Raw genomic sequence first — 23,881 nt, forward strand, 5'->3', positions numbered from 1 at the left:
TTCTGGGTGCAATTTCACAATCTCCCTTTTGATTATATGACAGAGGAAATTGGGAAGATAATTGGAGATGGTATTGGACAGTGTATTGAGGTTGCTGGAGGATTCGAAGCACACCTGGTTGGCCGATTTCTTCGTGCTCGGGTGCGAATTGATGTAACCCGACCGATACCCCGGGTCAAAAAACTTCTCCTTGATGAAGGAGCGATGGCTACGGTCGAGTTTCGCTACGAACGCCTTCCCTACCACTGCCATGCGTGCGGGAGGATTGGGCATAGCTCCAAAGTCTGCAAGTTCATCTCGGAGGATCAACGGAAGAAACCTTCATATCAATGGGGGGAGTGGTTAGTGGCACGAAACGAGCCTGGCAAGTTTACTCCGGTGGAGGTTGGGAAGGGGGGATACACAGAGGAGGTAAGGGAGGAAATAAAGGCCATAGTAGAGGAGGTGACGGATAGAGAGGGCCAAAAACTACAGGAGAGAAAGAAGGTGCATCAGCTGAATGTTGGTTCCAGTGACGGGGGCTAGGTGAGCCCTTTAGAAGAGACACGTCCGATCCTGGTAAAAGCAGTGTTTGAGAACATTCAGGTTGACCTTGGTGAGAGGCAAAGCGCCTCAGCCCCCACATCTTCATTCGATAACGACACACTGGCTTCGGTAATCCAAACTGCGAGGGCGGAGGAGAAGCAAAAACGTCGTGAACGGGCTGTAGAATGGGAGAAAAAAGAAACAGGAAAACGGAATGGGGGGGAGGAGATGACCCCGGTGGAAAAAAAAAGGAGTATCACAAGGAAGTAAAATATCCAAACTTGGCAACGTGCTCAAGCAAGTTTTACAATCTTCGGGTGGGGCATCGGAGGTGAGGGGGGACGGTGTTATTGCTAGGACCCCGGTGCCAAAACCAAAAGTTTCACCAGTGAGACTCTCCCTCCGGTTAGCATCACGGGAGGGGGGTACAACTAGTGGGGGTACTGTGAGTGGGGGCAAACGGAAAGCACAGGCGGAAGACAAAGCTAAATTGGATGCTCAGAAAAAAGCAAGATTTATGGAAGATACACAAAGCCCAGCCTCAGGGGCTAAAGTGGTGGGTCCAGATACCCCGGCCCACCACGAACAATGATACTGTTAAGTTGGAATGTTCGGGGTCTCCGGAATCCCTGGACATTCGCCTCTTTCAAGCATCTTTTGAGAGAAAAAAAACCGGACGTCATTTTTCTAATGGAGACGAAAATGACGAATACTCATATGGAAAATTTACATTCTAAGCTGGGAATGAAAGGCTCAATTTTTGTGGGACGTACTGGATTAAGCGGAGGTTTGATTTTGCTATGGCGTTTTGGCTTAGATTTGAAACTTCTCTCCTATTCGCAGGGACATATTGACATGCAGATATTTCAGGACAGCTGCCCTCACTTCCGCCTTACTGGTTTCTACGGTAACCCTGTGGCAAGCCAAAGAAGACATTCATGGGAGTTGCTACGGCGGCTTGGTGGGATCCAAGCTAGTCCTTGGTTGGTTCTTGGAGACTTTAATGAAATCCTTGGACCGGAAGAAAAATGGGGGGCAGGGAGAAGTTGGCGAGTCAAATGAGGGATTTTAGGGAGACTCTCTTGGATTGTAATCTTTCAGATGTTCCTTTCGCAGGTGATCCTTTCACTTGGGAATGCCGACGAGCTGGGGTCTGCTATCACTACTACAAAAAAGCTCATACATATCAGTAATTTACCGATATCTAAGGCCCCTAAAATTCGATATAGGAAAGCGTGATATCTATTCTCATTGGTTTACATATCAGTTTTGAACTGATATCTATATCATATTTTACATCAGTTTCTTTTGTAAATTCGATATATTTTTCCTTGTCGGATGGTTAAAAACGCAATAACTGATATATTTATAATATATTATATCAGTATTATATTTATAACTGATATCTTATAAATGAATAATATGGGTTTTAATGATAGAACTGGTATAAATATTTTCATAGATATCTATATTGTGTATAAGAACGGATATCTTAGATCAGACTTATATGTCTTTCAATTACGAAACTGGTATAAATAGTCTCATAGATATCGTTATTGGTTTTAAGAACTGATATCGTATATCTGAATTATATGTTTTAAGAATATGGAACTGGTATAAATATACTCATAGACATCAGTTTGAGTGATGGAACTGATTTTTAAGGCATGATTTATATCACTTAAATTGAAAGAACTGATCTCGTATATTTTGAAATTATTGCTATGTAAACCCTGTTTAGATATCAATATTTTTTCTTGAAAACTGAGATAATTGCTCAATACCATTACACTTGTATTGCATATTTTTTTAGTGGCAACCTATTTAGATAAATGCTCAACATCCATTATATAATAAAGATACTCAATTCACATAAATTTCAATATCTCCAAGTACCCAAAATATGTCTACATATCACAAAAATTAGGGGGAGACCTCATCTCTAACCCCATCCTTAAATCTAAGCTAGGCCTATATAGCCAACATGTACAAATATACAAGGCATGGCAGTGCACACTTATTCTAATTTGTATCACAGCAGTTCATGAGGGAAAATAATTTTACAAACTAATTGAATCAAAATTAACCCATGAAATCGGCACCTCATTGACTTCAATTTCCTCCCATGTGTACTGCTTTCCTTATAAATTCGATCACCTAAAAATTGGAAAAATCAAACAAAATTACAAAATCATAGTACTAAAAAGAAGCAAATTGAGTTTTCATACCAAATCATAGTACTAAAATATTCAAGATTTCATAGCAAATGGTCTATATTGTTATCTAAATTCATTTTAACTTGTAAGAAAAATATATGAAAATTTTCAAACCTATAGTGATTTGCAAGTGCAATATACTGCAAAAGGCATGTCAATAGAGATAGGTAGTGTACATGAGAAAGGAAAAAATGCAAGAAACACAAGCAAAAGAATAACATTCCCCAAAAAACTAGGCCATGGATTTGACATCAACTTCAAAACTCATTTAAAATTTAGAATGAGATAAATTCACTCAAAAGAAGCATCAATTAGTTGTATTGTACCTCAATGGAAGGCATGCTGACTGAGATGTGAAGGTCCTTGCCATTGTTCACAGCTTCCAACATGTTAATGCAGTGAGAGCTCTCTACATTCTGAGCAGGATCCTAGCCATTGGCTATGTAGATTGCAGCAACAATATTGCTGGCGTGGGCATTGAACCCACCAAGAGCACCGGTCATGGAAGAGCCGATAAGCTCTGTAAATTGTATAACCCATATCAGGCCTTATAATTAACTATCACATAGAATATATTTTATGTTGCATTCAATTGATTATCATGAACACAACATATCTAAAAGGATAAAAAATTTCTGTCAATTTCCTGGGTTTTCTCACTAGAACAAAGTTTACTCCTAATTCCAATACATTCGGAGGACCAAAAGAAAACCAAAGCATCAATTCTTGGAATAAATGAGAAAGAACATCAAGTTAATAAACAGATTTTCAAGATGTAAACATATTTTAATGTTCAATTTATTAATCAATCCTCCATAGTTTTACATGTATTTAAAAAGACATAAGTATATATCGAACTTGTCCTCTTTATTTAACCATCAAAATCAGACCAAACAGAAAAATCCTCAGTTGATGCACGTGTGTATGGGGGAATTCAAAGGCCTTGAACATCAGAGGCATGTGTGCATCAGAGGTTCAATTAGAAAAAGGCATGTGTGCATCAGAGGTTGAGTTAGAAAAACGTATGCGTGCATCAGAGGTTGAGTTAGAAAAAGGTATACCTGATTCACCAAAAAATTGATTGAAGGATGTCTCCGTAGAAGATTATGAATCAGCGCAATAATAATTAGCTATACAACTTTAGCTTCTGAAAACTGTTACAGCAGTAGTAATTAGCATTACCTAAAAAAATATTGACTAATGTTTTGCCATAAAAATTAAAGGAACCAGCAATGCATAAAGTTTCTTATAAAAGTTGGGGTACTCTAAAGTCTAAACCATATTTTTTATGAGGATGAAGAGGCTGCTCAGAGCCATGACACTGATAACACCACCAATGTCATATGATTTAGTTAAGAAGTCATTGCATGTTGTCAAGCAATGAATTAAACTCAAAGTCACGAAGAAAATATTTGAAAAATAAAATAAAACCACTTTAGTATGTAACTTTACCATAACAAGACAAGATTAGATAGATAAGGAATGACTGGATGATAGAGACAGGCAAGAACCTGAGCAGCAAAAGTCAGCAAGGTCAGAGAATTATATTAACACTAGTAAAATATCTTGTCAAATATTGATGTGCCATGCAGGTAAATCAACAAACACAAGCATGAATGCACCCACCCAAACCCACCCACAAACATAGAGATTGACTAGTCAACAACAACACCAAGAACTCCTAAATTCTGTTATTCTACTAACATTTAGATTAATTTAAATGCTGAGTGAATTTATTTGTCAAAGTGAAAGAAACGCAACGAGGAATAACAATTTAAGACAATTACAATATTACATTAATAAAAGGAACAAGCTCGCTAATGGATACAGACAACAGAAATCAAGGTCCACGTACCATTCTCAAATCTCCTCCAAAGTTGTCAAATAAAGTTTACCACTCATTGACAACACAGACTATGAGAACCCATTCTAGCAAATCCTTAGTTATTCACGTTTTATGCTCTATCTAAAATATATGGTTCAACATTTGTTGTCAAAGTTGATAATAAAAATAGTGACAGATTGCTGCTTGATACATTCTCAATAAACAAAAACAATACAATAGCCAAGTAGGGAGGATATACACCACCATTCAAATTATAAAGGAGCTTTAATTTTATCAACCCCAAGACATAATTATGACACAAATTGTGCAAAGTTATAGGAAAACTGGGTTACCATCTTAGATGAAGTATTGATCAAACTCACATTAGTAACCCACAACATCAAAGTCAAAATTTTCTTAAAGGAGCTTTCATATATCTTCCAGTTCACATGGTGAATCCATAACAGTCACAACATCAAAGTCAAAATTTTCTTAATATCAACCCAATTACAACCCTTTAACAATGATATTAATTCCAAGTATAAGAATTTGCCAACATTGACCTTTACAGATTCTTATGCTTATTTTCTCTCTTTTTAGTTAATGCCACTACAGATATCCCTAAACAGAAGGGACTTATGGATATTTGAATAATCCTTCAAAAAGTAAAAGCAACTTCAAAGGAACATGGGAACTTGGCAAGATGGACCAGTGGAGGATTATTGTACTTTGAGTTTACACAATTAACATATGAAAATATCATCCCAGCAATCTAGATCTAATAAGATATTTTATATTAAACAGAATGCAAGCGTACCTGTGAAGACAACAATGCCAACTTTCAGTCTTCAACTTGTAATAAGCTTGTGAATGTTGTCTTCAACTTGGCTTGTTCCCGCTGAACATTGATCAAACAAATACAGGATGCAAGTAATCTCAACAGAAACCACCTCTGTCCTCCCACGCCTAGTGTCATAAACCCTAAAGTAATCTCAAATGTATTAAACAAAAAAATTAACTAATAAAATCACAAACCCATCCCAAATTGAATCACAAAAATAAAAAACAAATGAAGTTTGGAAACCCCAAAAAGAAAAACCCCAATGTTCCAGGCTGTATCAACAAAACCTAAAAGAAAATAAATAAGAAATTAATATATGAGTAACCTGAAGCTCAGGGTGACGGCGCAGGTACCAGAGAAGATGAACGACACTTTCCTTCCAAGTTGATCGCAGTTACTAGGGCTTCAAATTCTCCCAATATAGATGTGACCTAGGTTTTTAGAAAGAGAGATAAGGATTGCGAAAAGGAGAGATATAGAGGGAAGTAAAGAAACAGTGAAAGAAGAAGATGAGAGAGAGAGAGAGAGAGAGAGATGGAAGAAATCTAACCCAGGGATTCGCAGAGAAAAGAGACGAGCTGATATCAGGCTGACCTAGGTTTTATTGAGAGAGATGAGAGGAGTAAGGGCTTGAGTGAGAAACAAAAGAGAGAGATAGAGAGTAGAAGGAGATCGATGAGAGGAGTACCTAGCGATGAAGGAGATCGGTCGACGATCGACGAAGGAGAGAGTGTGAGTGTGTCTGGATGTGGCTCAGAGTCGATCTGTGACTTTGTGAGTGTGGGTTGTGTTTTGAGTTCTGTTTTAGGCAACAAAAAAAAATTTAAGTTTTGTGAACAGTAGCGCCTTTTTTCTTGGTATTAAGTTTGCCATCAGTTTTTTACTTTAGATATCACTTTTAATGAATAGTTAATTAAATTTGAAAGCTTAAGATATCATATTAAAAAATGTGGCGATCTCTAAAATATTATATATATCAATTTTTGAAAAAAAAACACTTAAGTGATATTAAAAAACCTATTATATCGAAAACCTTTAAAACTGATATTAATGTAGTGATATATATGAACTTTTTTGTAGTAGTGTATGTTAAAGAACGATTGGACCGGGTGGTGGTGAACCGTGGTATTTTTGATTTATTTGGGGAGGTGACGACCCAGCACATTCAACTCCCTGGTTCGGATCACATTCCAATTCTGGCCCGGTTAACGCCTCGCACCTCTAACTTTCAGCCGGTACAGCGTCGGCGCAGGTTTCACTTTAAACAACGATGGTGCCGTGAGACGGGGTGTGAAGATATAATCCGAAATGTTTGGGAGGATCCGACGACGGAGGGGGCTGGCCTAATGCAAGGTATAAATAATTGTGCTAGTAGACTGAAAACTTGGAGCACAAAGCTTTTCCGAAGCCGCCAAAAACAAATCTCAAAGATTCAACTAGAGATTGAGAAGGCCAAGGCGTCTGCCAACCCCACCACACGCTGCGGCAAACTAAGGGAACTGGAAGTTTCGCTAGAAAATCTAATCGAGGAGGATGAAACTTACTGGCGGCAGCGCTCTAGAATTTCCTGGTTGCGGGAGGGTGACAAGAACACCCGTTTTTTTCATGCTCATGCCAGGGAACGAGGCCGACGAAACTATATATCTGGCCTTTTTGATGATCATAATGAGTGGATTACTGATGATACTGCAGTGGGTAGTATGTTTTGTGACTACTTTAACTCTCTTTTCACTTCGACTGGTGGTATTGGAATGCAAAGAATACTGGACACTGTGATGCCGAAGATTACAGAGGAGATGAACACCCAGCTACTGCTCCCTTTCACACGGGAGGAGGTTGAGTGAGCACTTTTTCAAATGTTTCCAACAAAATCCCCTGGGCCGGACGGCATGCCTGCGCTATTTTATCAAAAATATTGGCATATTGTGGGAGATCGTGTGGTGGATTTTAGTCTATCGGTGTTAAACGGTACTTGTAGTGTGGGTTGTGTAAACGACACTCTTATTGCGCTCATTCCTAAAGTTGCTAAGCCAAAACGGACCACTGACTTTCGGCCCATCAGCCTGTGCAATGTTCTTTATAAGCTTGTTGCTAAATCTTTTGCAAACAGGTTGAAAGGGGTGCTCCCACATGTGATCTCTGAGAATCAAAGCGCCTTTGTTCTAGGTCGTCTAATAATTGATAATGTGGTTGTTGCCTTTGAGACCACCCACACGATTAAGACACAGAATGTCACCGCAACGCCCAAGATGGCGCTTAAACTCGATATGGCTAAGGCGTATGACAGAGTGGAATGGAGTTTTCTAGAAGCTATAATGCTGAAAATGGGTTTTCATGAGCAATGGGTTAGAAGAATCATGGACTGTATCACCACTGTACAGTTTTCGATACTCTGGAGGGGGATTCCATTGGGCAACATTATCCCACAACGGGGCCTGCGTCAAGGCTGCCCCCTATCCCCTTATTTATTCTTGCTATGCGCAGAGGGGTTTAGTTCCTTGCTCCACGCTGCAGAACGGAGGAATCTCATCCAGGGAGTCAAAGTGGGCCACTCCGCCCCCCTATCACGCATCTGTTCTACGCCGATGATAGTCTTTTATTTGCGGAGGCGACAATTGCGGCTGCTTGGGAAATCAAACAGATATTGAAGGTATATGAAGAACCTTCTGGACAAGTTGTGAATTTTTCCAAGTCTGCTATTTGTTTTAGCAAGAATGTTGAGCATTTATACCGCACAATTATTTCCCAAGTATTGGGCGTCCCGATCGTCCAATGCTATGAAAAATATCTGGGGTTGCCTACAGTAGTGGGAAAAGGAAAAGAACACCTGTTTCACCCATTAAAAGATCGTGTGTGGCAACGGCTTAATGGGTGGCAAGAAAAATTGCTCTCTAAGGCGGGGAAGGAGGTGCTGATGAAGGCGGTGATACAGGCCATCCCCACTTACTCTATGAGCTTTTTTCGTCTATCCAAGAAGACATGCATAGAGCTCACCTCCTTAGTTTCGCGGTTCTAGTGGGGAAATAAAAACAAACAGGGTTTGCATTGGCTAAAATGGGGGAGAATGTGTGGTTCGAAGCTGGAGGGAGGGCTGGGTTTCAGGGAAGTGGAGAGTTTCAACAAAGCTCTGTTAGCAAAGCACGGCTGGAGGCTGTTAACAACACCGAATGCTTTGGTATGCCGGGTTCTCAAAGGAAAATACTTCCCTCTGGATCAGTTCACAAATGCTTCTCTAGGTTTCAGTCCTTCACTGTTTTGGAGGTCTCTGTTATGGGCTAGGGAATTACTTCTGGCTGGTATGAGATGGAGAGTGGGCACGGGTGAGAACATTTCAGTATATGAGGATGGATGGCTACCCTCTCCGACCACTTTCCGAGTGCAGTCTCCTCGCTTGCTTGCCACTGACCTCTGTGTAAGCGACCTCATCACCGATGGCAGTAAGTGGAACTATGATCTCATTTATGCACATTTTGCTCTTCCTGAGGCTGACATGATGGTCAGCATCCCTCTCAGCCGAATGCATGTGGCGAACACCCAAATATGGCATTATTCGAAGAATGGCTGCTACTCGGTTAAAAGTGGATATTGGTTGGCTGTCAATGAGAAGCGGAGGGCCGGGGGTGCAGAAGGATCCTCTCAGGAAAGTTTCTGGAGGGGGGTGTGGAAGCTCAAAATTCCAGGAAAGGTCAAGCTTTTCTTGTGGCGCTGGTGCTCTGGAACTCTCCCTTGCAATGTTAATTTGTTTCAGCGTAAGTTCGTGCCGATCCTTTTTGCCCCTGCTGCCACCATCGGGCTGAGACTTCCTTACATGCCATATGGGAATGCAAAGGTGCCAAAGCCATCTGGAGACAATCCTCCTTGAGTGAGGCTGTGGGTTGGCCAATGGGGGGGTCGGCTATTGAATTTTGTCAATATGCTCAGCGGGTTCTTTCCATGGATGAGCTGACCTTCTTCGCCTTCCTTTGCTGAGGTATTTGGAACTTGAGGAATAATTGGGTCTATAACAATGTTAGAGAGGTGCCTGAGGATGTCTATCGTCGTTTGGTTCACTTTGCACTGGATTTCAAGGAAGCTAATTCGAGTTTGGTGGAGCAGAGGTGTGTGAGACCTGGGCCAGGCCGGTGGGAAAAACCGCCAGAGGGGATAGTGAAAATTAATGTGGACGGGGGAGTTCTGAGTGGCCACCGGCGCTGCGGACTGGGTGTCGTAATTCGCGACAGCTCGGGCAATGTTCTGGTGGCAGCGACCAAGCAGGTGCCGGGATCCTTCTCGCCACAAGTCACTGAACTTCAAGCCGCGGTGATGGGGCTCACACTGGCACTGGATTTAGGCGCTCAGCGCATCATACTCGAGATGGATGCTGCATTCGCAGTCAGCTGTATTAATATGGAAGGTCCCTGTATGCATGCAGATGGTGTTTTAGTGGAGGAAATTAAGCTACTTTTGGCCTCCTTTGCGGGAGCTACTTGCCAGTTCCGCAGTCGCAAGACCAATTTGGTGGCTCACCAATTAGCTCAGTTTGCTAAGACCCACATGGGTGTTTGTTTTTGGACTGATGTAATGCCTTTATGACTTAGTGAAGCAGTGAACACTGATCTTTGATTAATAAATTGCCACAGCTTCTTCTCAAAAACTAAACAAACCTACGTCAGTACTCAATCAAACCACAGCAAATTAAAAACATTAAAAAAAACAGGATAATAATAATGTTTAATTAATTTTCTGAAAAATAGTATGAAGATTTCGTTATTTCAATTATATATTGTAGTTTGAATTCCTAGCTTTTGATCAATTGGATATGTAAGAAAAAGAATTTGAAAGGAATTAACGACTAGAGATCGATTTTACGTGGTGCATGGTTTTGTGACTTTTCCCAGTCGCTCAATTAATGTGTATGTGTGAATGGGAGGGTGGGACGGGCCGGGTGGAAACTGGAAAGAGACTTATTATTGGAACTTGGAAGGATCTCAACGTTAATTGTTTGCATCTCTTTTGCTGTACACGGTCTTTGATGGCCTTTTTTTGGTAAATGCATATGAAGCATGTGCTGAATTCATGACCTTATATTGTTGTTGGATATATTGAATATATAACACTCTTCTTTTAAATAGTAATTTGCAATTTTTATTTGTTTTAATTTATATAATTATATGCAACTCGATTCCTCATATTTGGTTACATTGACTAGTGTGTGATGATTAAATGTTGAATATGAAGAGGGACTGCATATCTACAAGTATACAACGATTGTATAAAAAAAAAATTTGGTGCAGAGCATTTTTATACTTTTTGCAACCCAAAGAAGATAATTAGAATATTCTATGAGGTGGAAGAAGTGAGCCACGTTTGGACCAGGAAGAGAGGATGGTGCAACTGGTGCAGTGGAGCAGCGTTCGGTGGCAGAGCAAGAGACAAGAAGGCCGCAAAGAGGAAAGAGCCGCCGCAAGAGAGAAGAGGGGGAGAGAAGACCTAGGGTTTGGGTGGGGAAAAAAAAGATGCTTTAATTAGAAATCCAAAATGAAAAATAAATTTAACCCAAATTTCAGTAGGCTCAAAAATTAAATAGAATCCCAAAATGTCTACTTATATAGCGCCGCAATTCCCACCGAGTGCTCAGTGATACTTACCGAGTGCTCAACGATTATTGCTGAGCACTCGGCAGATGCATCTGCAACCTAACATGCATCTAAAAGCCGCAACTGCAATTGCAATCTAAAACTTGTATCTACAATCTAAAACATATAATTTGCAACCTAAAAAATGCATCTACAACCTAAAAAGATATATATGTAACCTAAAAATATGCATATACAGATACAAATAACTCTAAAACGAGTGTCTATTAAGCCTAACATGTGGGTTGTTTGTGGAATAATCAGAGCATTTAATTCCAAAATAAATTAACAACGAGCTAGTGAAAAGGCTCAAAATGTTATACTCTATGTGCAAAACTTCACATTTTCGGTATGAGATTTTACTCTCAACACCCATATAACTCTAAAATGAAATTATATATATAGACAAAAAATGTAATTTGATTTGATTTTAAGACTTATTTTATCTATTGTTTTCTTCTGTTCTGGGAATCTGCGCACATGCCGTGTGAATGAGAATGAGAACAAGGACAGGACTTAATTTGTTTGTTGCTTTCAAATTTATATATGGCCATGAATTATCTTCCTTCTGTTAATTTGGATCTGCATCTGCCACATTGCTCTGATGGCCCCTGCCAAAATATATTGGAAATTATGTGTCCTTTCTGGCCAATATTTTTAGTCATGTGACTGAATTAAAAAGCTGATGCTTGCATGCTACCCAACGCCACATGCAACTTCTCCTTTTTTCACTCGACCCAAGAAGCAATTTTAATTTAATGTCTTTTGGTCTTCATGTTGCTATAACCTTAATTCCTTCAGAGTTATTAAATTTGATGCATTGTAGTTAATATGAATTCGTTTTTTATAATTTTTGTAGGATAAGTTGATTAAGCAAAGCCTATTCACCAGTTGGAGCCAAGATGTTCCTACAATGGCTTTGAGAACTCTTGAATATTTGGGGTCAAGCATAAGTGGTGGAGGACATTTTATCAGGCCAATATTTTGCTTCTGAGTACCTAAACGTCAGAAATGTATACATATCTTGGATTCTGGTTAGTTTAGTATATATTGTTGGATTATTCTTAATAATTTAAACTTAAAGTATTAGAGTTCTAATTATAGATATCATGAGTTTGAAACCTCCAATATATGTCATTCCTCACTTATTTGTTAATTTACTAAGTGCAATGAAACTATACTTACAAACATGAAGGAATATGTTGGTTCGATACTTCGATGTATAATGTTTGGCAATTCCTTTATAACTTAAATTTTTTATATCTAACAAGCCAACCTAGCCATTCTCTTATGTCTTTTTCTTTTTCTAGGAATCCCTTATTCCCTTCATACCAAGGTGTTAAATTTCAAAGTTTTGCCGAAAATTTCGATTTTTTGGGGTGTCGAAATCGAAACCCATATTTGTAAAATTTTTGGGATAATTTCGTTGAAATTGTCGAAATTTTCGGCGGTGAGACTGAGATCTGGTTTTGGAAGGCTGGGTTTTTGGAGAAAAAGGGAGCAGTGGCAGGGGCGGCAGGGGGGAGATGGAGGGAGAAAGAAGGGGTGGCGACAGGGCAGCGGCAAGGGGGAGATCGAGGGAGAAAGAGGCGATGGCAGGGGGCGACGACAGGGGGAGATGAGGGAGAAAGTGGCAACTGCAGGGGGCGACGGCGGGGGGGCGACGACAAGGGGGACGGCATGGGGAGAAAGAGGAGGAAGGAAAGAAAAAAAAGAGAAAAGGAAGGAAAGAAAGAAAAAGAAGAAAAAAAAAAAGAAAGGAAGAAAAGAAAAAGAAGAAGAAAAAAAAATATAAAAAAATATAAAAAAAAAAGAAAAAAAAATATTAAAAAAAATATTAAAAAAAAAAGAGAAAAATTAAAATGTTTAGGATTGATTGGGATTTGGGGCATTTAGGCAATTGTAAAGAGAAAAAAATGGTTTGGAGTTTCATTTAGTCGTTTTAGAGTTTCGTTTAGTTGTTTTTAAACCATAAACTAGTAAACTATAATATATTTCTATATAAAAAATAATTTAAAATACCCTAAAGGGCCTAAACCCTAATATCATATGTCATATTCTAAACAATATAGAATATAGATTATAAAATACATAGGGTTTAGTGTACATATTATAGAGTATAAATAATATACCAATTTTATTTAACAGTATTTGTCTCCAACGTGTATTATATTCATCTTATATCACATAAAACCTATTATATAATTTGGTTTCTTCAATGTTTTTTATCAATTTAGTAGATAATATGTTAAATAAACATATGGTAAAGTTTCATTCAAAATTTCCGTATTTTGATAGCAATTTCCGTTATTTCCGTCTAATTTTTGTCGAAATTTCTATCAAATTTCTATCCAAATTTCCTCGAAACCCAAAATTTTATTCCTTACTTCATACTTCTCACTTTCAAAACTCTTTTTGCAAATGCTCAATTTAAGCTACAGGCCCGAACTCTGAGTCCAACCCCAGGCTGGGCCGACCCATCAAGCTCTGTTGTTCTGCCAAGCCTGACATTATGGTGCACAAAACATAATGCCAATTATGCCAGCTCAAACCCCTCTTTCTTGTGTTTTTTTTTTTTTTTTTAAGAAAAGCTAACATACAGACACCGCATGTGATGTAGATGCATTTTAGACCATTGAATCATACGGGTTCACATTTTTCATACCTAGAGTATAGATTTTGAACCACAAGATCTGGCTGTATATACAATGAGCGTATTGTATCCTAATTTCCTGTCCCTTTTTTTTTTTTGTCAAATTTCACTTTTGGTCCCTATAATTTGGGTTAAGTTCCACTTTGATCTATGTAGGTTCAATTATTATAATTCTTGTCATGTAATTTACAAATTGTTGTAATTTAAAGACAAATTAGTATTTTCGTTTATTGAATCGTCAAATTCGTTGTGTTTTTAGTCATATACTTTACAAACCATTGCAATTTTGGTCATGTAGTTTAAACACCGTTGGTGATTTTTTTTTTTTTTTTTGAAAAGAAAAAACCCTTTGACTGTTTATTCATTAAGCTTCATCCAGGAAATAACATCATGTTGGAGGTAAAAAGTAAGCCAAATAGGCTCTTTCTCGAAGGGAGCTCAAACACTACTCGAGGGTCAAATTTCTTAAAATTTAAAAAAGAGGTTAAAAATCTTTAATTGACTTTAATTTGGAGTAGTTTTCCAAATTTATCATCTGAAATTTAGCCCCTTTTTGTTTTTGTTTTTTTCAATTTGACATGCTACTTTTCAGCCTCAGTTGCGGTCATCACTGCAATTCTTCACATTAAGAACCAACTTATTTTCAAGCCCAGCCCAATGTTTTGGGGTCAAACAGAATGTTGGGTTGTCCTATTCCAAGAGACCCTGATTTAGATTTAAGTTGGGCCCTATATATTGGGTTGAAACATTGAACCAAATGTGGCCCACCACCCTTTTCCCACAGTACACAGTCCAAACCCGTCAAAACCAAATTGCAGACGGAGTCAACGAAGTTGACCGAATGCCTTTTTGCGCCATTAGCAACGAACTAGAGGCACAAGAAACACAAAGACCCATCTCTCATCTCTGATTTGCTCAGATTCACACAAATCTCCGCCACATACTTCAGCCTTTCGAAAACCCCATTTCGCAATGTCCACCGGATTGGTGACCCGGTTCAAAGAAGCGAGCCAATCGGCGATGGCGAGGCATCGGCCGTGGGGTGAGCTCCTCGAACCCACCGCCCTCAGCCTACCTCTGAACCTCTCGGAGGCCACGACCCGACTCGCCCAGAACTTGACCCATTTCCGCTCCAACTACACCATGATCCTCTTGATCCTGCTCTTCCTCAGCCTCATATACCACCCAATCTCCATGATCGTGTTCTTGATCATCTTCTTCACGTGGGTCTTCCTCTACTTCTCGCGGGATCAGCCCCTTGTGGTCTTCGGCTTTACCGTCGATGACCGGGTCGTGATGGGTTCTCTTGGGGTGATTACGGTGGTGGCTTTGGTTCTGACCCATGTGTGGCTCAACGTCGTCGTTTCGGTCGTGATTGGGGTCGTTTTGGTTTGCTTGCACGCGGTGTTTAGGGGCACGGAGGATCTTGTTATGGATGACCAAGAATCGCCTTATGGGGCTCTGCTCTCGGATGATCCTGACCCACAAGGGAATTACACCATAATGTGACCTTTCTTGTGGTGTTCTTGAGGTTTTATGAGGTGGGCTGGCTTTGATTTTTTCTGGGATTTGTTGAATCTGGTAAAGTGTTTTGTTTTGGTTTATAATTGTTGCTGTTGTGCTAAATCTCTTTGTTAAGTATGATGATGCCTTATATTGTTTACTGCATATATGGAAGGTGGGCATGCCTTATGATTGTTTGGTTTTATGAGGTGGGCATGCCTTATGATTCTATGAAACAGTTGGAACTTTGTTTAATCTAAGCTGATTATATATCCATATGTGGAAGATTTTATGTTTGAGTAATTGACAATCGTATTATCTTTCTATCAATTATATTTTCTGGCAGAAGACTCCCCTATGTCAAGATTACGTGTTTTACGTCCCAATTACCCTGTATAACTCTTTTCCATGCCCTTAGTTCAAATCTCACTTTGCTAGGTACTGATGAAGTGCCAAAACAACATGTGAAGTGACATTTTGGTAGTTCAATAGCAACTTGTTTCTAGCTATTACTTGGTTATACTTATACCTGTTATTCTAGAAAGCTTACTTTGAATTAATCATTCTCATACCACAATGATGAAATTTTACACATATTATTTTTGTTTTTCTCTTAAGTTCCAAGTTCCAAAAGAAGTGCATATTCTTGTCAGTAGTAAAACATCGCATTATTTTTGTTGCTCTCTGTGTATAAATTACATTAATCTATTTTCTATGCATTTGTTCACAATTGAACAGAGTAGAATGTATCTGTGGAAGATGGTTATAGCTAAGTTAGTATGGTTGCCATCACTTTCTGACCATATTGGTGCAAATGCCAAATATTTTTTTTTTCTCCTTTTTGGGTGAATAATTCAACATAATGGTATAAATTCTTGTCACGATACTTGATCAATATGTAGAAACTAGCAGATGTTTGATCATTTAATGCATTTTCACAATTTGAATTAGCTTCTTCTTTGAACCTTTTGCCTGAAGTTGGGAAATTAGAGTTGATCTTCATTTGTTTCTTTCTTTCTTTAATGAAATTGGTCTTGTGAAATTTATACTCTAGCCATTGTCCAAAGAAAGCACATAATCTTGAAATTTATTCTCTCTTTCATAGACATGATTATTTTTTCCTTTTAGAATATAATTATTGAAATTCCCAGTTAGGACTTGGTCAGGGATTGAATCAAGCCTAGTGTTCATTACTTCTAAAACATGCAATTTTTTGTTAACATACGGATGTTTATGTATGTTTGGATGCATACACATCTGAGTTGGAACTTTCATAATTTGTTCACTTTCTGATGCATGATTAGTGGGGATTACCATAGAATTTGTTCCAAACATCTGTGTAGAAATAGGTGTCTTGTTTGATAAGCTAAGTCATGCTCTTGATTGGAGAAAATATTGTTCTTGAAGCCTTTTCCTGCCGTATGTCAGTCGTGGTTTTTTTCTTGAGTTGTTAAGTTGTCTATGACAAGTAGAGATCCGTTCTCTAACTGATGCCCTTGGATTTGGTTCCAAAAAAGCTGATGCCCTTAGATGATTCCTGCCATAAGTCATTAGTATCTGATTTTTCCAATGAGCTTAGAAAACACAACCTCAAGTATGGAATTATGAGAGAATGGATTACCTTATTATTTTGATCATTAGTTGGAAAGAGTCGTAAGATGACTCTCCTACATTCCTCCAGGCCTACAGGGCATCTGATCTTTTGACATTTATGTTATGTTTAACAACAATTCCTATTTCAACATTTTAATTCAAGGTTTTGGTTTCCATGAATTCAACATTTTAATTCTTATGTCTTTGCCCTGTATGCATTGCAGGTGGTAGCATTTCTTCGTTCTTTAGTCGGTACCTGGTTCCCAGGCGGGAGTAAACTTCTAACCAACAGATCCAGTTCTGATGCTAGCGACTTTCTTCTGAAGTATGTAATTGCGTACACACCACCTTAGTTGTTGCTCAACTTTTCTTGCCTATTCAAATCATGGTTCTAGTGCTTTTAACAGAGAAACTTGTATATAACATTGTTTTCTCATGGTAAATGTGGAGCAAGAAATAGGAGGTTGTGTCAGTTCATGCTATTCCGAAGTACAATGGATCCATGAAAATGTAAAGATTAACTGCAATTTTTGTAGTAATCATTTCAGCAGTGCTAATTCCTTCTCATTAGTGCTTGTGAGCAGATTCAGATTCTAATGCAAAATTAAGAAAAACCATTTATCAGTTTGTCCATGGCCATGGGGTGAGACGTGAGAGTGAGACCGACTAGATTTAACATCTATGGAAAATTCAAGCTGCCATTCTCAAATTGCTGAAGTGCAATTTATCCCCTTTTTCTTCTCTCTCTCCAATGGCCATTCCACATCCTTATATTAAAAAAAAAAAATACAACAATCACACCATATCATCACAGTCTAAGAAAACAGAATAGTAAACTTTTAAGTTGTATAGCATTGTCCAGTCTTCAAAATGGCTCCCATTGTAGGTCAGATTGGAGGTCGCATTAGCTTGACCCGGTGTGCATCCAGTTTTCCAAGTGATTAGTAATTATCAGAAAGGAAGAAAAGAAAAGGAATAATTAATGAGTTTAATAGAACCGAAGCTGTGCTGTTTCATAATTTAAACCTGCAAAAGCATAAAGTACCGGGCACACCACACTGCATGCAAAGTAACAAACATATGCAAGCAGAGATGAAAAAGAAAACAAATGAAAGTCTGAGTACAAACTCAAGCTGAGAACAGCGAAGGCGGCAGAGACTGCCTGGACTGTGAAGTCTGTGATCACTTTTAACAGGATAGTGATCACTAAGGGATAGCCAAAACTAGTTTACCAGGGATGTATTTTTCGACCATATGTTAGAACCATCACAAAATCCTTGGCTGAGCTGCCTACAGAGGTGTGTATTTTCTGTGTTCCTGGTGCTGTCTGTAACCACAGGTCTACCAAGTGATGCAGCTGCAGTGTGGGAATTATCGGCCGACCGCACAGTGAGATCTCCACCTGTATTAGGCATCAACTGAAATTCAGTATCAAAATGGGCATACTTCATCTGCAATGTGTAATCTCTATTAGAGCAGATCGTTTAAGTCTTTAAGATTTGGATTTTTGACCAATAGACTTTGTGCTAACCTATTATTAACAGTATTTAAAGGTGTGATAAAAGGATATATACTGGTCTGCATCAATGAATATTGTTTCTTTGCATTTAATGTTGCCAAATCAATTTTACTTAGCTCTGACTACAAAAATGTCCATTTCAAATATTACTATCAGGAGCAGCAATTCACAAATTTATTGTCTTGTTTGTCACAAGAATATGTACTTTACAGAGCATCACAAACCCAAAGTTACCCAATATTCAAATTGATCACTATGAGCAAGTTAACATCTGTATGAAAATCAATTCATGATTAGATTATGAAGTCAATAATGGTAAAAGTGGTTCCTGCTAATTATATAAGCCCTACAGAACAGCTTAAGGTAAAGTAACATAGAGAATGAAACTCCATGCATCTTCATTATCATGAGTTTAATTTCAAAAGGGACAAAGATGATGTTACCTCAGCCTCGCTGTTAAGATCCAGCTTTCGTACCAGATACTTGTTGATGAAAGAAACAGGTAAACTACCATCCCTATGACATTTGGAAAAAAAAAATCAAAAATAAAACTACATAAAGAAATTACACTGAGAATTGCGAGAAAATTTAAAGAGGTCATTGTACAAATGACACTTCATGCTGCATGTAAAATATGCTAAAGGTATTGCTGTGAACTTCCAAGACTGAAAAGCTGTGGTGCAGGGAAACAAGTAATTGAACAATGAGATTTTAATTGCCAAAGCAAAAATGGGCAAAGGATAAACAAAGAATAGAAATAAAAACATGAAGGGCATGAGGTTAATGAAACTTACTTGACTCTCAAGAAGTATGAAGGTATCTGTGGCAGGGGTGCATAGCCTTCCCTACAACCATCAATTACAAAATTGTAAACTCAATACAGAAAAGAAACAATCAAGATAAGTTCTTGGGTTATGCCAAAGGAAAAAAATCTCACTGTTGATTGGAAGCAATTAATGAGAACCAAATTGGATTGAATCTTCTTTCAAGTTTATTATTTGCATCGACCACAAATTGTGCTGGAATATTATGTGCTGGAATATTTTGTGCTGGAATGTTTTGTGCTGGAACATTATGTGCTGGAACATTCTGTGCTGGAATATTATGTGCTGGAATATTAAGCCCCTCAGATACAGCTGTTCTTCTTTTTCGGCCACGTTGCACTTTCTTAAATGTCACTGATCCTGAAGGTGCAAGATTAGATTCATTTTCATTGACATGGACTTTGGATTTGTTACTATGTTCCTTAAGGGCTTTAAGCTCATGTGTTTCATTGTTGTGGGCATCACGCAACACTGGTCTGTCAGCAGGCACTTTAAACTCATCAGGCTTTTCTTTGCTTGCAGCTTCCACCAGGCAATTTAAAGGTCTCCACACATCAGTTTTCCCATCCTCTGGTTGAGCATTGTCCTCAGCGTGATTGTTAAGCATGTGTTGCTTAGATGATTCCTCAGTAGATTTCTGCAACAAAATGGTAATTCAACATTTTTAGAAGAATGAAATGGAGAAGTAAAGCCAATAATTATTGTTATAATATTCAAATTATAAGTATAGAGAAACCAAAGCTCAACCTCTTTTACCTGTCTGTTAAAAAGTGCATCTTTCTTTAGAGTTTCGGGTGAGTTAAGTCTCTCCAAGCAATCTTCCTCTTTCCTAACAGGCTCCTGAATGGAAAGACTGCACACTCGTTGAGGAAGACTCTTTCTTGTAGGATATCTTCTTCTTCCACTCATACCCGACCTAGTCGATACACTAGGTGTACTTAGTTCCAAGGAAGAGAGATATTTCTCCTTTCTTTTAGCTGGCAATGGAACTGAGGGCACAGCAGGTGCCTCAACCTTTTTACTTTCCGAAGGACAGTTCTTGGTCCTTATATCTTCCACATTATGGCCTACAGGTGCCTTGCACTTTTTTCTTTCAGGAGGGAAGAGCTTGGCCTTCATGTCTTGCAAACTGTTGTCTGTCCTGTAGACAAAATTAAGGAAGCATATAACAAGAATGGATCTGTGCACTGGTCATTTTTACAATTCACTTTCTTGCAAAACTAAAAAGAAAAATTTTCTCAAGTGGGTAAGATTTGGCCTCAAGCATAATTATTGCCAAATTATATCTTGCAGTTAATATGCAGGCTCACATGTGATAAAGATTTCAAAGATTGCAGATATCTACAAATTACAATTGCCACTGTATGTTTGCCCATCGAGAAATTCCACTAAAAGAGACGGGAAAAATTCCAAAAAGAACTATATATTTGGTAACTATTTGAGGTGAATTTCTTGGTAAATGGGATAAAATGTAAATATTAATAGAAAGAAAACTAAGCGTTGCATGTCTTCTTTCTCATTTAAACATCACAATGTTCTTCCTAACGCAGAGGTTGGTATAAACAAATGGTTCTACACTGCAATAAACAAAGATGGGTTGACTAGACAATTCATTAGTTGAATTCTGCATGTTGAGCAGTTAGTTCATGCATTATGCGAGCAGCCAATGCTTAAAACATTTATAAACATAGGAATGTTGATGATCAAATACCTGAGTTTATCCAATGGAGAAACCCCTAAATCTGTTTTGCATACTGGACAGCAATCCAACCCTTCATCTATTATCTTGTCATATATGCACTTCCTGCAAACTGTTCTCACAACCGAAATAAACAAGTCAAATTGATTGATAGAAGAAAATTAACATGCAGCTCATCGATTGCAGTATATGTGAGACTGAAGGAAATAAAGCACTTAATGCATAACATATCGATATACTTCAGACAAAATTAGACATAAACCAAGAGGTAAGGAGAGAAATGAGTAAAGAGACATGGAGCATTAAGTCAAGTTTCTTACAAGCAAAGCCGTTATATGTGTAAGCAAAACTTACACTCATGCATATTATAAACTACACAACATTGCCAAAACCATGCTCTAGTGGAATATAACAAATAAATGGAGTCTCATCTCTGAAATATAATTGTGGTTCCTCAATTGTATCATTGTTAAGAAATTTGGGGAAATGAACTAAATTCTTTCCTAGTAGACTTTATCTTGCCCAGTACAGAGTGAAATCTGACCAAGGTATCAAAACTGAAAACTTCATGAAGTTATAGACCATGCAACCATGAAAAAAGCTTTCAGAAAAACACAGATGTAGTCACAAACATTGCATCATTAAGTACATAAATGCCATTTTCAAGCAACCGTATATGACCAATAGCAATCTTAAAAGCATGCAAGGAAGTAAAAATTCACCAACTTGTAACATATGGAATGGTGAGGCAAAGTACTCTAAGAATGGTTAATAAATCTTTAAAGTTCTATTTGCAATTACAAACACTCTCTAGTCACAAAGAGTATAATGCTCTGCATTTCTTTCATACTATCAAACATACGACTCAAAAGCAAAAGCCAACTTTTTCTTGTAAGTATAATGTAACTTATATATAAACCCAGAGCTGTTGTGCTAAAAAGATTAATGGCTTGCCACAAATTATGTACCATAATAACAACCTCTCTTGATTTTTGTACAGAACACATTACCTTATGGCAGAGTCCAAGTTGGTCATTCCACAAACACCAAACAATAATTAGAAGTTGACATCCAAATTCAAAACGAAGACAACCAAAATGGAAATTGAAAAATGCTCAGTTCATGAAAACGTAAAATTACATTAACAATCAGATCCAAAAGACATAAATTTGAGGGACATGGAGAGAGAGAAAGGGAGAGGGCACTGACAGGTATGGAGGCATTCAGAGATAGTAGTCGCCTGGCTGAAGAGCTTTTTGCAGAGAGGACATGTCATGCATGCTGCGACCTTCTGTCTCTCTATCTTCACCAACTGCTGGCTGCTGCTACTCATCATCTTTATCGTCGACATCTCCTCTGCCTCAGACTCTCAGACGGTCTCTGAGAAACTGACACGCAAACACGAACCAAAGACAATGACAGATTGACACACTCTCACACCACAACCAACACAAACACCATATTCACGTACGAAACACACATGGTGCATGCCAAGAATCCACGAGATTTTGCTTCACTCTGGACAAGAAACAGAGGGGAATCACCAAGAAATCGCAAAAACAAACAAAACCCAATGTGGGTCTGCTGATTTTTAATCTATCTATCTATGTCGTGCTTGCTGGCTATTGGGGTGTGTTTGGTGGGCGAGAAAACGAATGAGAAACAGAGAGGCAGAGTGGGATTTGGAGTATTCGACAGGGGTCTTGTTCGATTTGGACAATGGGATTTGATGGCCTTGATGATCTGTTCGAGGCTCAATAGCTGATGCAAATCTCATAGACCTCTAAAGTATAAAAAAACACAAATGCACACATGAAAATAAAAAGCTATACACAACAACAACAACAACAAGAACAACTACTATGTGTTATACGAAGCCGAAGTCGTGTGTTGGAAGAAACAGACACACATACATAGATAATGAAATCAGGCGCATCGTTTGTACTTTTATTTCAAATTCTAGTGAAACCCAAAAACCAAAAAGGTTTGTCCCGTCTGTTCCACTCTCTATTTTCCTTTTTCTTTCTATGTTGTGAATTTTTACTTTTTTCAGTTTTTTTTTTTTTTTTCTGCTATATATGGATTTTTTGGGGCACACAGTATTACAGTAATATGGAGCCGACGCATGCACGCGAGGGCCACGTGGAAATCGTACGTGTTTGGTGATGTGGATTTGTTGGCAAAGTCAAATGGCTCAAATGTGTTGGATTTTATGCAAGAGTGTGGAGCCCAAACCCTATTTATATGCTGCATGAAAGGCTTGAAATTGTGAATATATGTGATTTGGCCTAACTGAGAAATGTGCTCACTCATGCATTTTGTATGAGTAGAGAAAGGGCTACATAATATTGTAAAGGGGTAATGCTAAGTGCCTCAATGACATGGAATGCCATGTCAATTAAAATATTATTTAAGTTAAATATATATCATTATTCATTTATAAATATCATTTTAACCTTTCTTATTAATTTAAAATGAATAGAGTAATGGGTTTCTTGTATTTTGAGGGTATATAAATTCATTCACTAGTCTCACTCTCCAGCCCCAACCCAACACCCCACTTCTACCCCAACCTTTTTGTCCCGTCCCTGCAATTACATATATTCAAGATATGCAATTGCAATTAACATGGAAAAATCAACCTCAGCAAAAAAAAAAAAGAAGAATGAAAAATCAATTAAACAAAGTAAATGAGACATGATATAAAAAGATGAAATAAGCAAAATAAAAAGTTAAAATCTAAGGAATTAAAAGAGAAGATGAAAGATGAATTAGGAATATGAGATTGGAAGGGTTGGGGAGAGGAAATTGAAAGAGAAAATTGGGTAAGATAAATTAGGGTAAGTGGAGTCTAAAGAGATAAGATAGGTCTTTCAATAAAAATGATTTTAATGTGATAATATAAATAAAATAATGATGTGTATAATTATTATAAAAAAAAAAAGTGTACCATTTAATTTTGCCACATCTGATTGAGGTACAGATTAATACACAAAAGTTGAGGCCCCAAATCTTTTCCCTAGACTAAGACATGCATTTTGTATGTATATGTATATATTGGTGGAAAA

General features: G+C 38.0%; 4 protein-coding genes and 1 long non-coding RNA gene across 18 annotated transcripts; 3 read left to right on the forward strand and 2 right to left on the reverse strand.

Annotated features, from left to right (window-relative positions):
- Nucleotides 1-2,371: 2,371 nt before the first annotated feature.
- LOC147293958 (uncharacterized) lies at nt 2,372-6,196 on the reverse strand. Of its 13 annotated transcripts, none has more exons than XR_015120878.1 (5): nt 6,096-6,196; nt 5,958-6,001; nt 5,733-5,838; nt 3,068-5,547; nt 2,372-2,682 (listed from the first exon to the last, which is right to left on the reverse strand). It is a non-coding gene; the product is annotated as an uncharacterized LOC147293958 (long non-coding RNA). The 13 variants fall into 13 exon arrangements; XR_015120880.1 differs by having other exon boundaries at nt 5,958-5,996; nt 6,096-6,190; XR_015120873.1 differs by having other exon boundaries at nt 3,068-3,261; nt 3,803-3,895; nt 5,384-5,547; nt 5,733-6,178.
- A 557-nt stretch (nt 6,197-6,753) lies between these two features.
- LOC147293959 (uncharacterized) lies at nt 6,754-8,423 on the forward strand. Its single transcript, XM_086231152.1, has 3 exons — nt 6,754-7,247; nt 7,518-7,752; nt 7,902-8,423. Exons 1-3 carry the CDS (start codon nt 6,754-6,756, stop codon nt 8,421-8,423), a joined length of 1,251 nt encoding a protein of 416 aa, XP_086087278.1.
- Nucleotides 8,424-9,320: 897 nt separating this feature from the next.
- Nucleotides 9,321-9,979, forward strand: LOC147293960 (uncharacterized). Its single transcript, XM_086231153.1, has 2 exons — nt 9,321-9,331; nt 9,421-9,979. Exons 1-2 carry the CDS (start codon nt 9,321-9,323, stop codon nt 9,977-9,979), a joined length of 570 nt encoding a protein of 189 aa, XP_086087279.1.
- Nucleotides 9,980-14,532: 4,553 nt separating this feature from the next.
- LOC147293961 (PRA1 family protein D-like) lies at nt 14,533-17,328 on the forward strand. Of its 2 annotated transcripts, none has more exons than XR_015120311.1 (2): nt 14,533-15,256; nt 16,996-17,328. XR_015120311.1 is itself a non-coding variant. In XM_086231595.1 (2 exons), the coding sequence occupies exon 1, from the start codon at nt 14,648-14,650 to the stop codon at nt 15,182-15,184; it is 537 nt and encodes a 178-aa protein (XP_086087721.1). In that variant the 5' UTR covers nt 14,534-14,647; the 3' UTR covers nt 15,185-15,216; nt 16,996-17,328. The 2 variants fall into 2 exon arrangements, 1 of the variants encoding a protein (XP_086087721.1); XM_086231595.1 differs by having other exon boundaries at nt 14,534-15,216.
- Nucleotides 17,329-17,437: 109 nt separating this feature from the next.
- LOC147293962 (E3 ubiquitin protein ligase DRIP2-like) lies at nt 17,438-22,149 on the reverse strand. The gene is made up of 8 exons (XM_086231594.1): nt 22,023-22,149; nt 20,826-20,925; nt 19,871-20,255; nt 19,397-19,751; nt 19,228-19,306; nt 19,085-19,135; nt 18,734-18,806; nt 17,438-18,173 (listed from the first exon to the last, which is right to left on the reverse strand). Exons 1-8 carry the CDS (start codon nt 22,147-22,149, stop codon nt 18,000-18,002), a joined length of 1,344 nt encoding a protein of 447 aa, XP_086087720.1. The 3' UTR covers nt 17,438-17,999.
- Nucleotides 22,150-23,881: the final 1,732 nt, after the last annotated feature.

The sequence above is a fragment of the Dryas octopetala genome, chromosome 2, assembly GCF_963921425.1.
Source record: "Dryas octopetala chromosome 2, drDryOcto1.1, whole genome shotgun sequence".
NCBI classification, from domain to species: Eukaryota; Viridiplantae; Streptophyta; class Magnoliopsida; order Rosales; family Rosaceae; genus Dryas; species Dryas octopetala.

What these genes read in the sequence shown, in the direction of transcription:
- LOC147293959 (XM_086231152.1), top strand. Translation starts at nt 6,754, where the DNA reads ATGCAAGGTATAAATAATTGTGCTAGTAGACTGAAAACTTGGAGCACA. An exon ending in TTCACACGGGAGGAGGTTGA is followed by an intron (nt 7,248 to 7,517) that starts GTGAGCACTTTT and finishes TTTTGCAAACAG; the next exon opens with GTTGAAAGGGGTGCTCCCAC. An exon ending in TGGGTTTTCATGAGCAATGG is followed by an intron (nt 7,753 to 7,901) that starts GTTAGAAGAATC and finishes AGAGGGGTTTAG; the next exon opens with TTCCTTGCTCCACGCTGCAG.
- LOC147293962 (XM_086231594.1), bottom strand. Translation starts at nt 22,149, where the DNA reads ATGATGAGTAGCAGCAGCCAGCAGTTGGTGAAGATAGAGAGACAGAAG. An exon ending in ATGCACTTTTTAACAGACAG is followed by an intron (nt 19,752 to 19,870) that starts GTAAAAGAGGTT and finishes ATTTTGTTGCAG; the next exon opens with AAATCTACTGAGGAATCATC. An exon ending in TTAATTGCTTCCAATCAACA is followed by an intron (nt 19,136 to 19,227) that starts GTGAGATTTTTT and finishes TGATGGTTGTAG; the next exon opens with GGAAGGCTATGCACCCCTGC.
- LOC147293961 (XM_086231595.1), top strand. Translation starts at nt 14,648, where the DNA reads ATGTCCACCGGATTGGTGACCCGGTTCAAAGAAGCGAGCCAATCGGCG.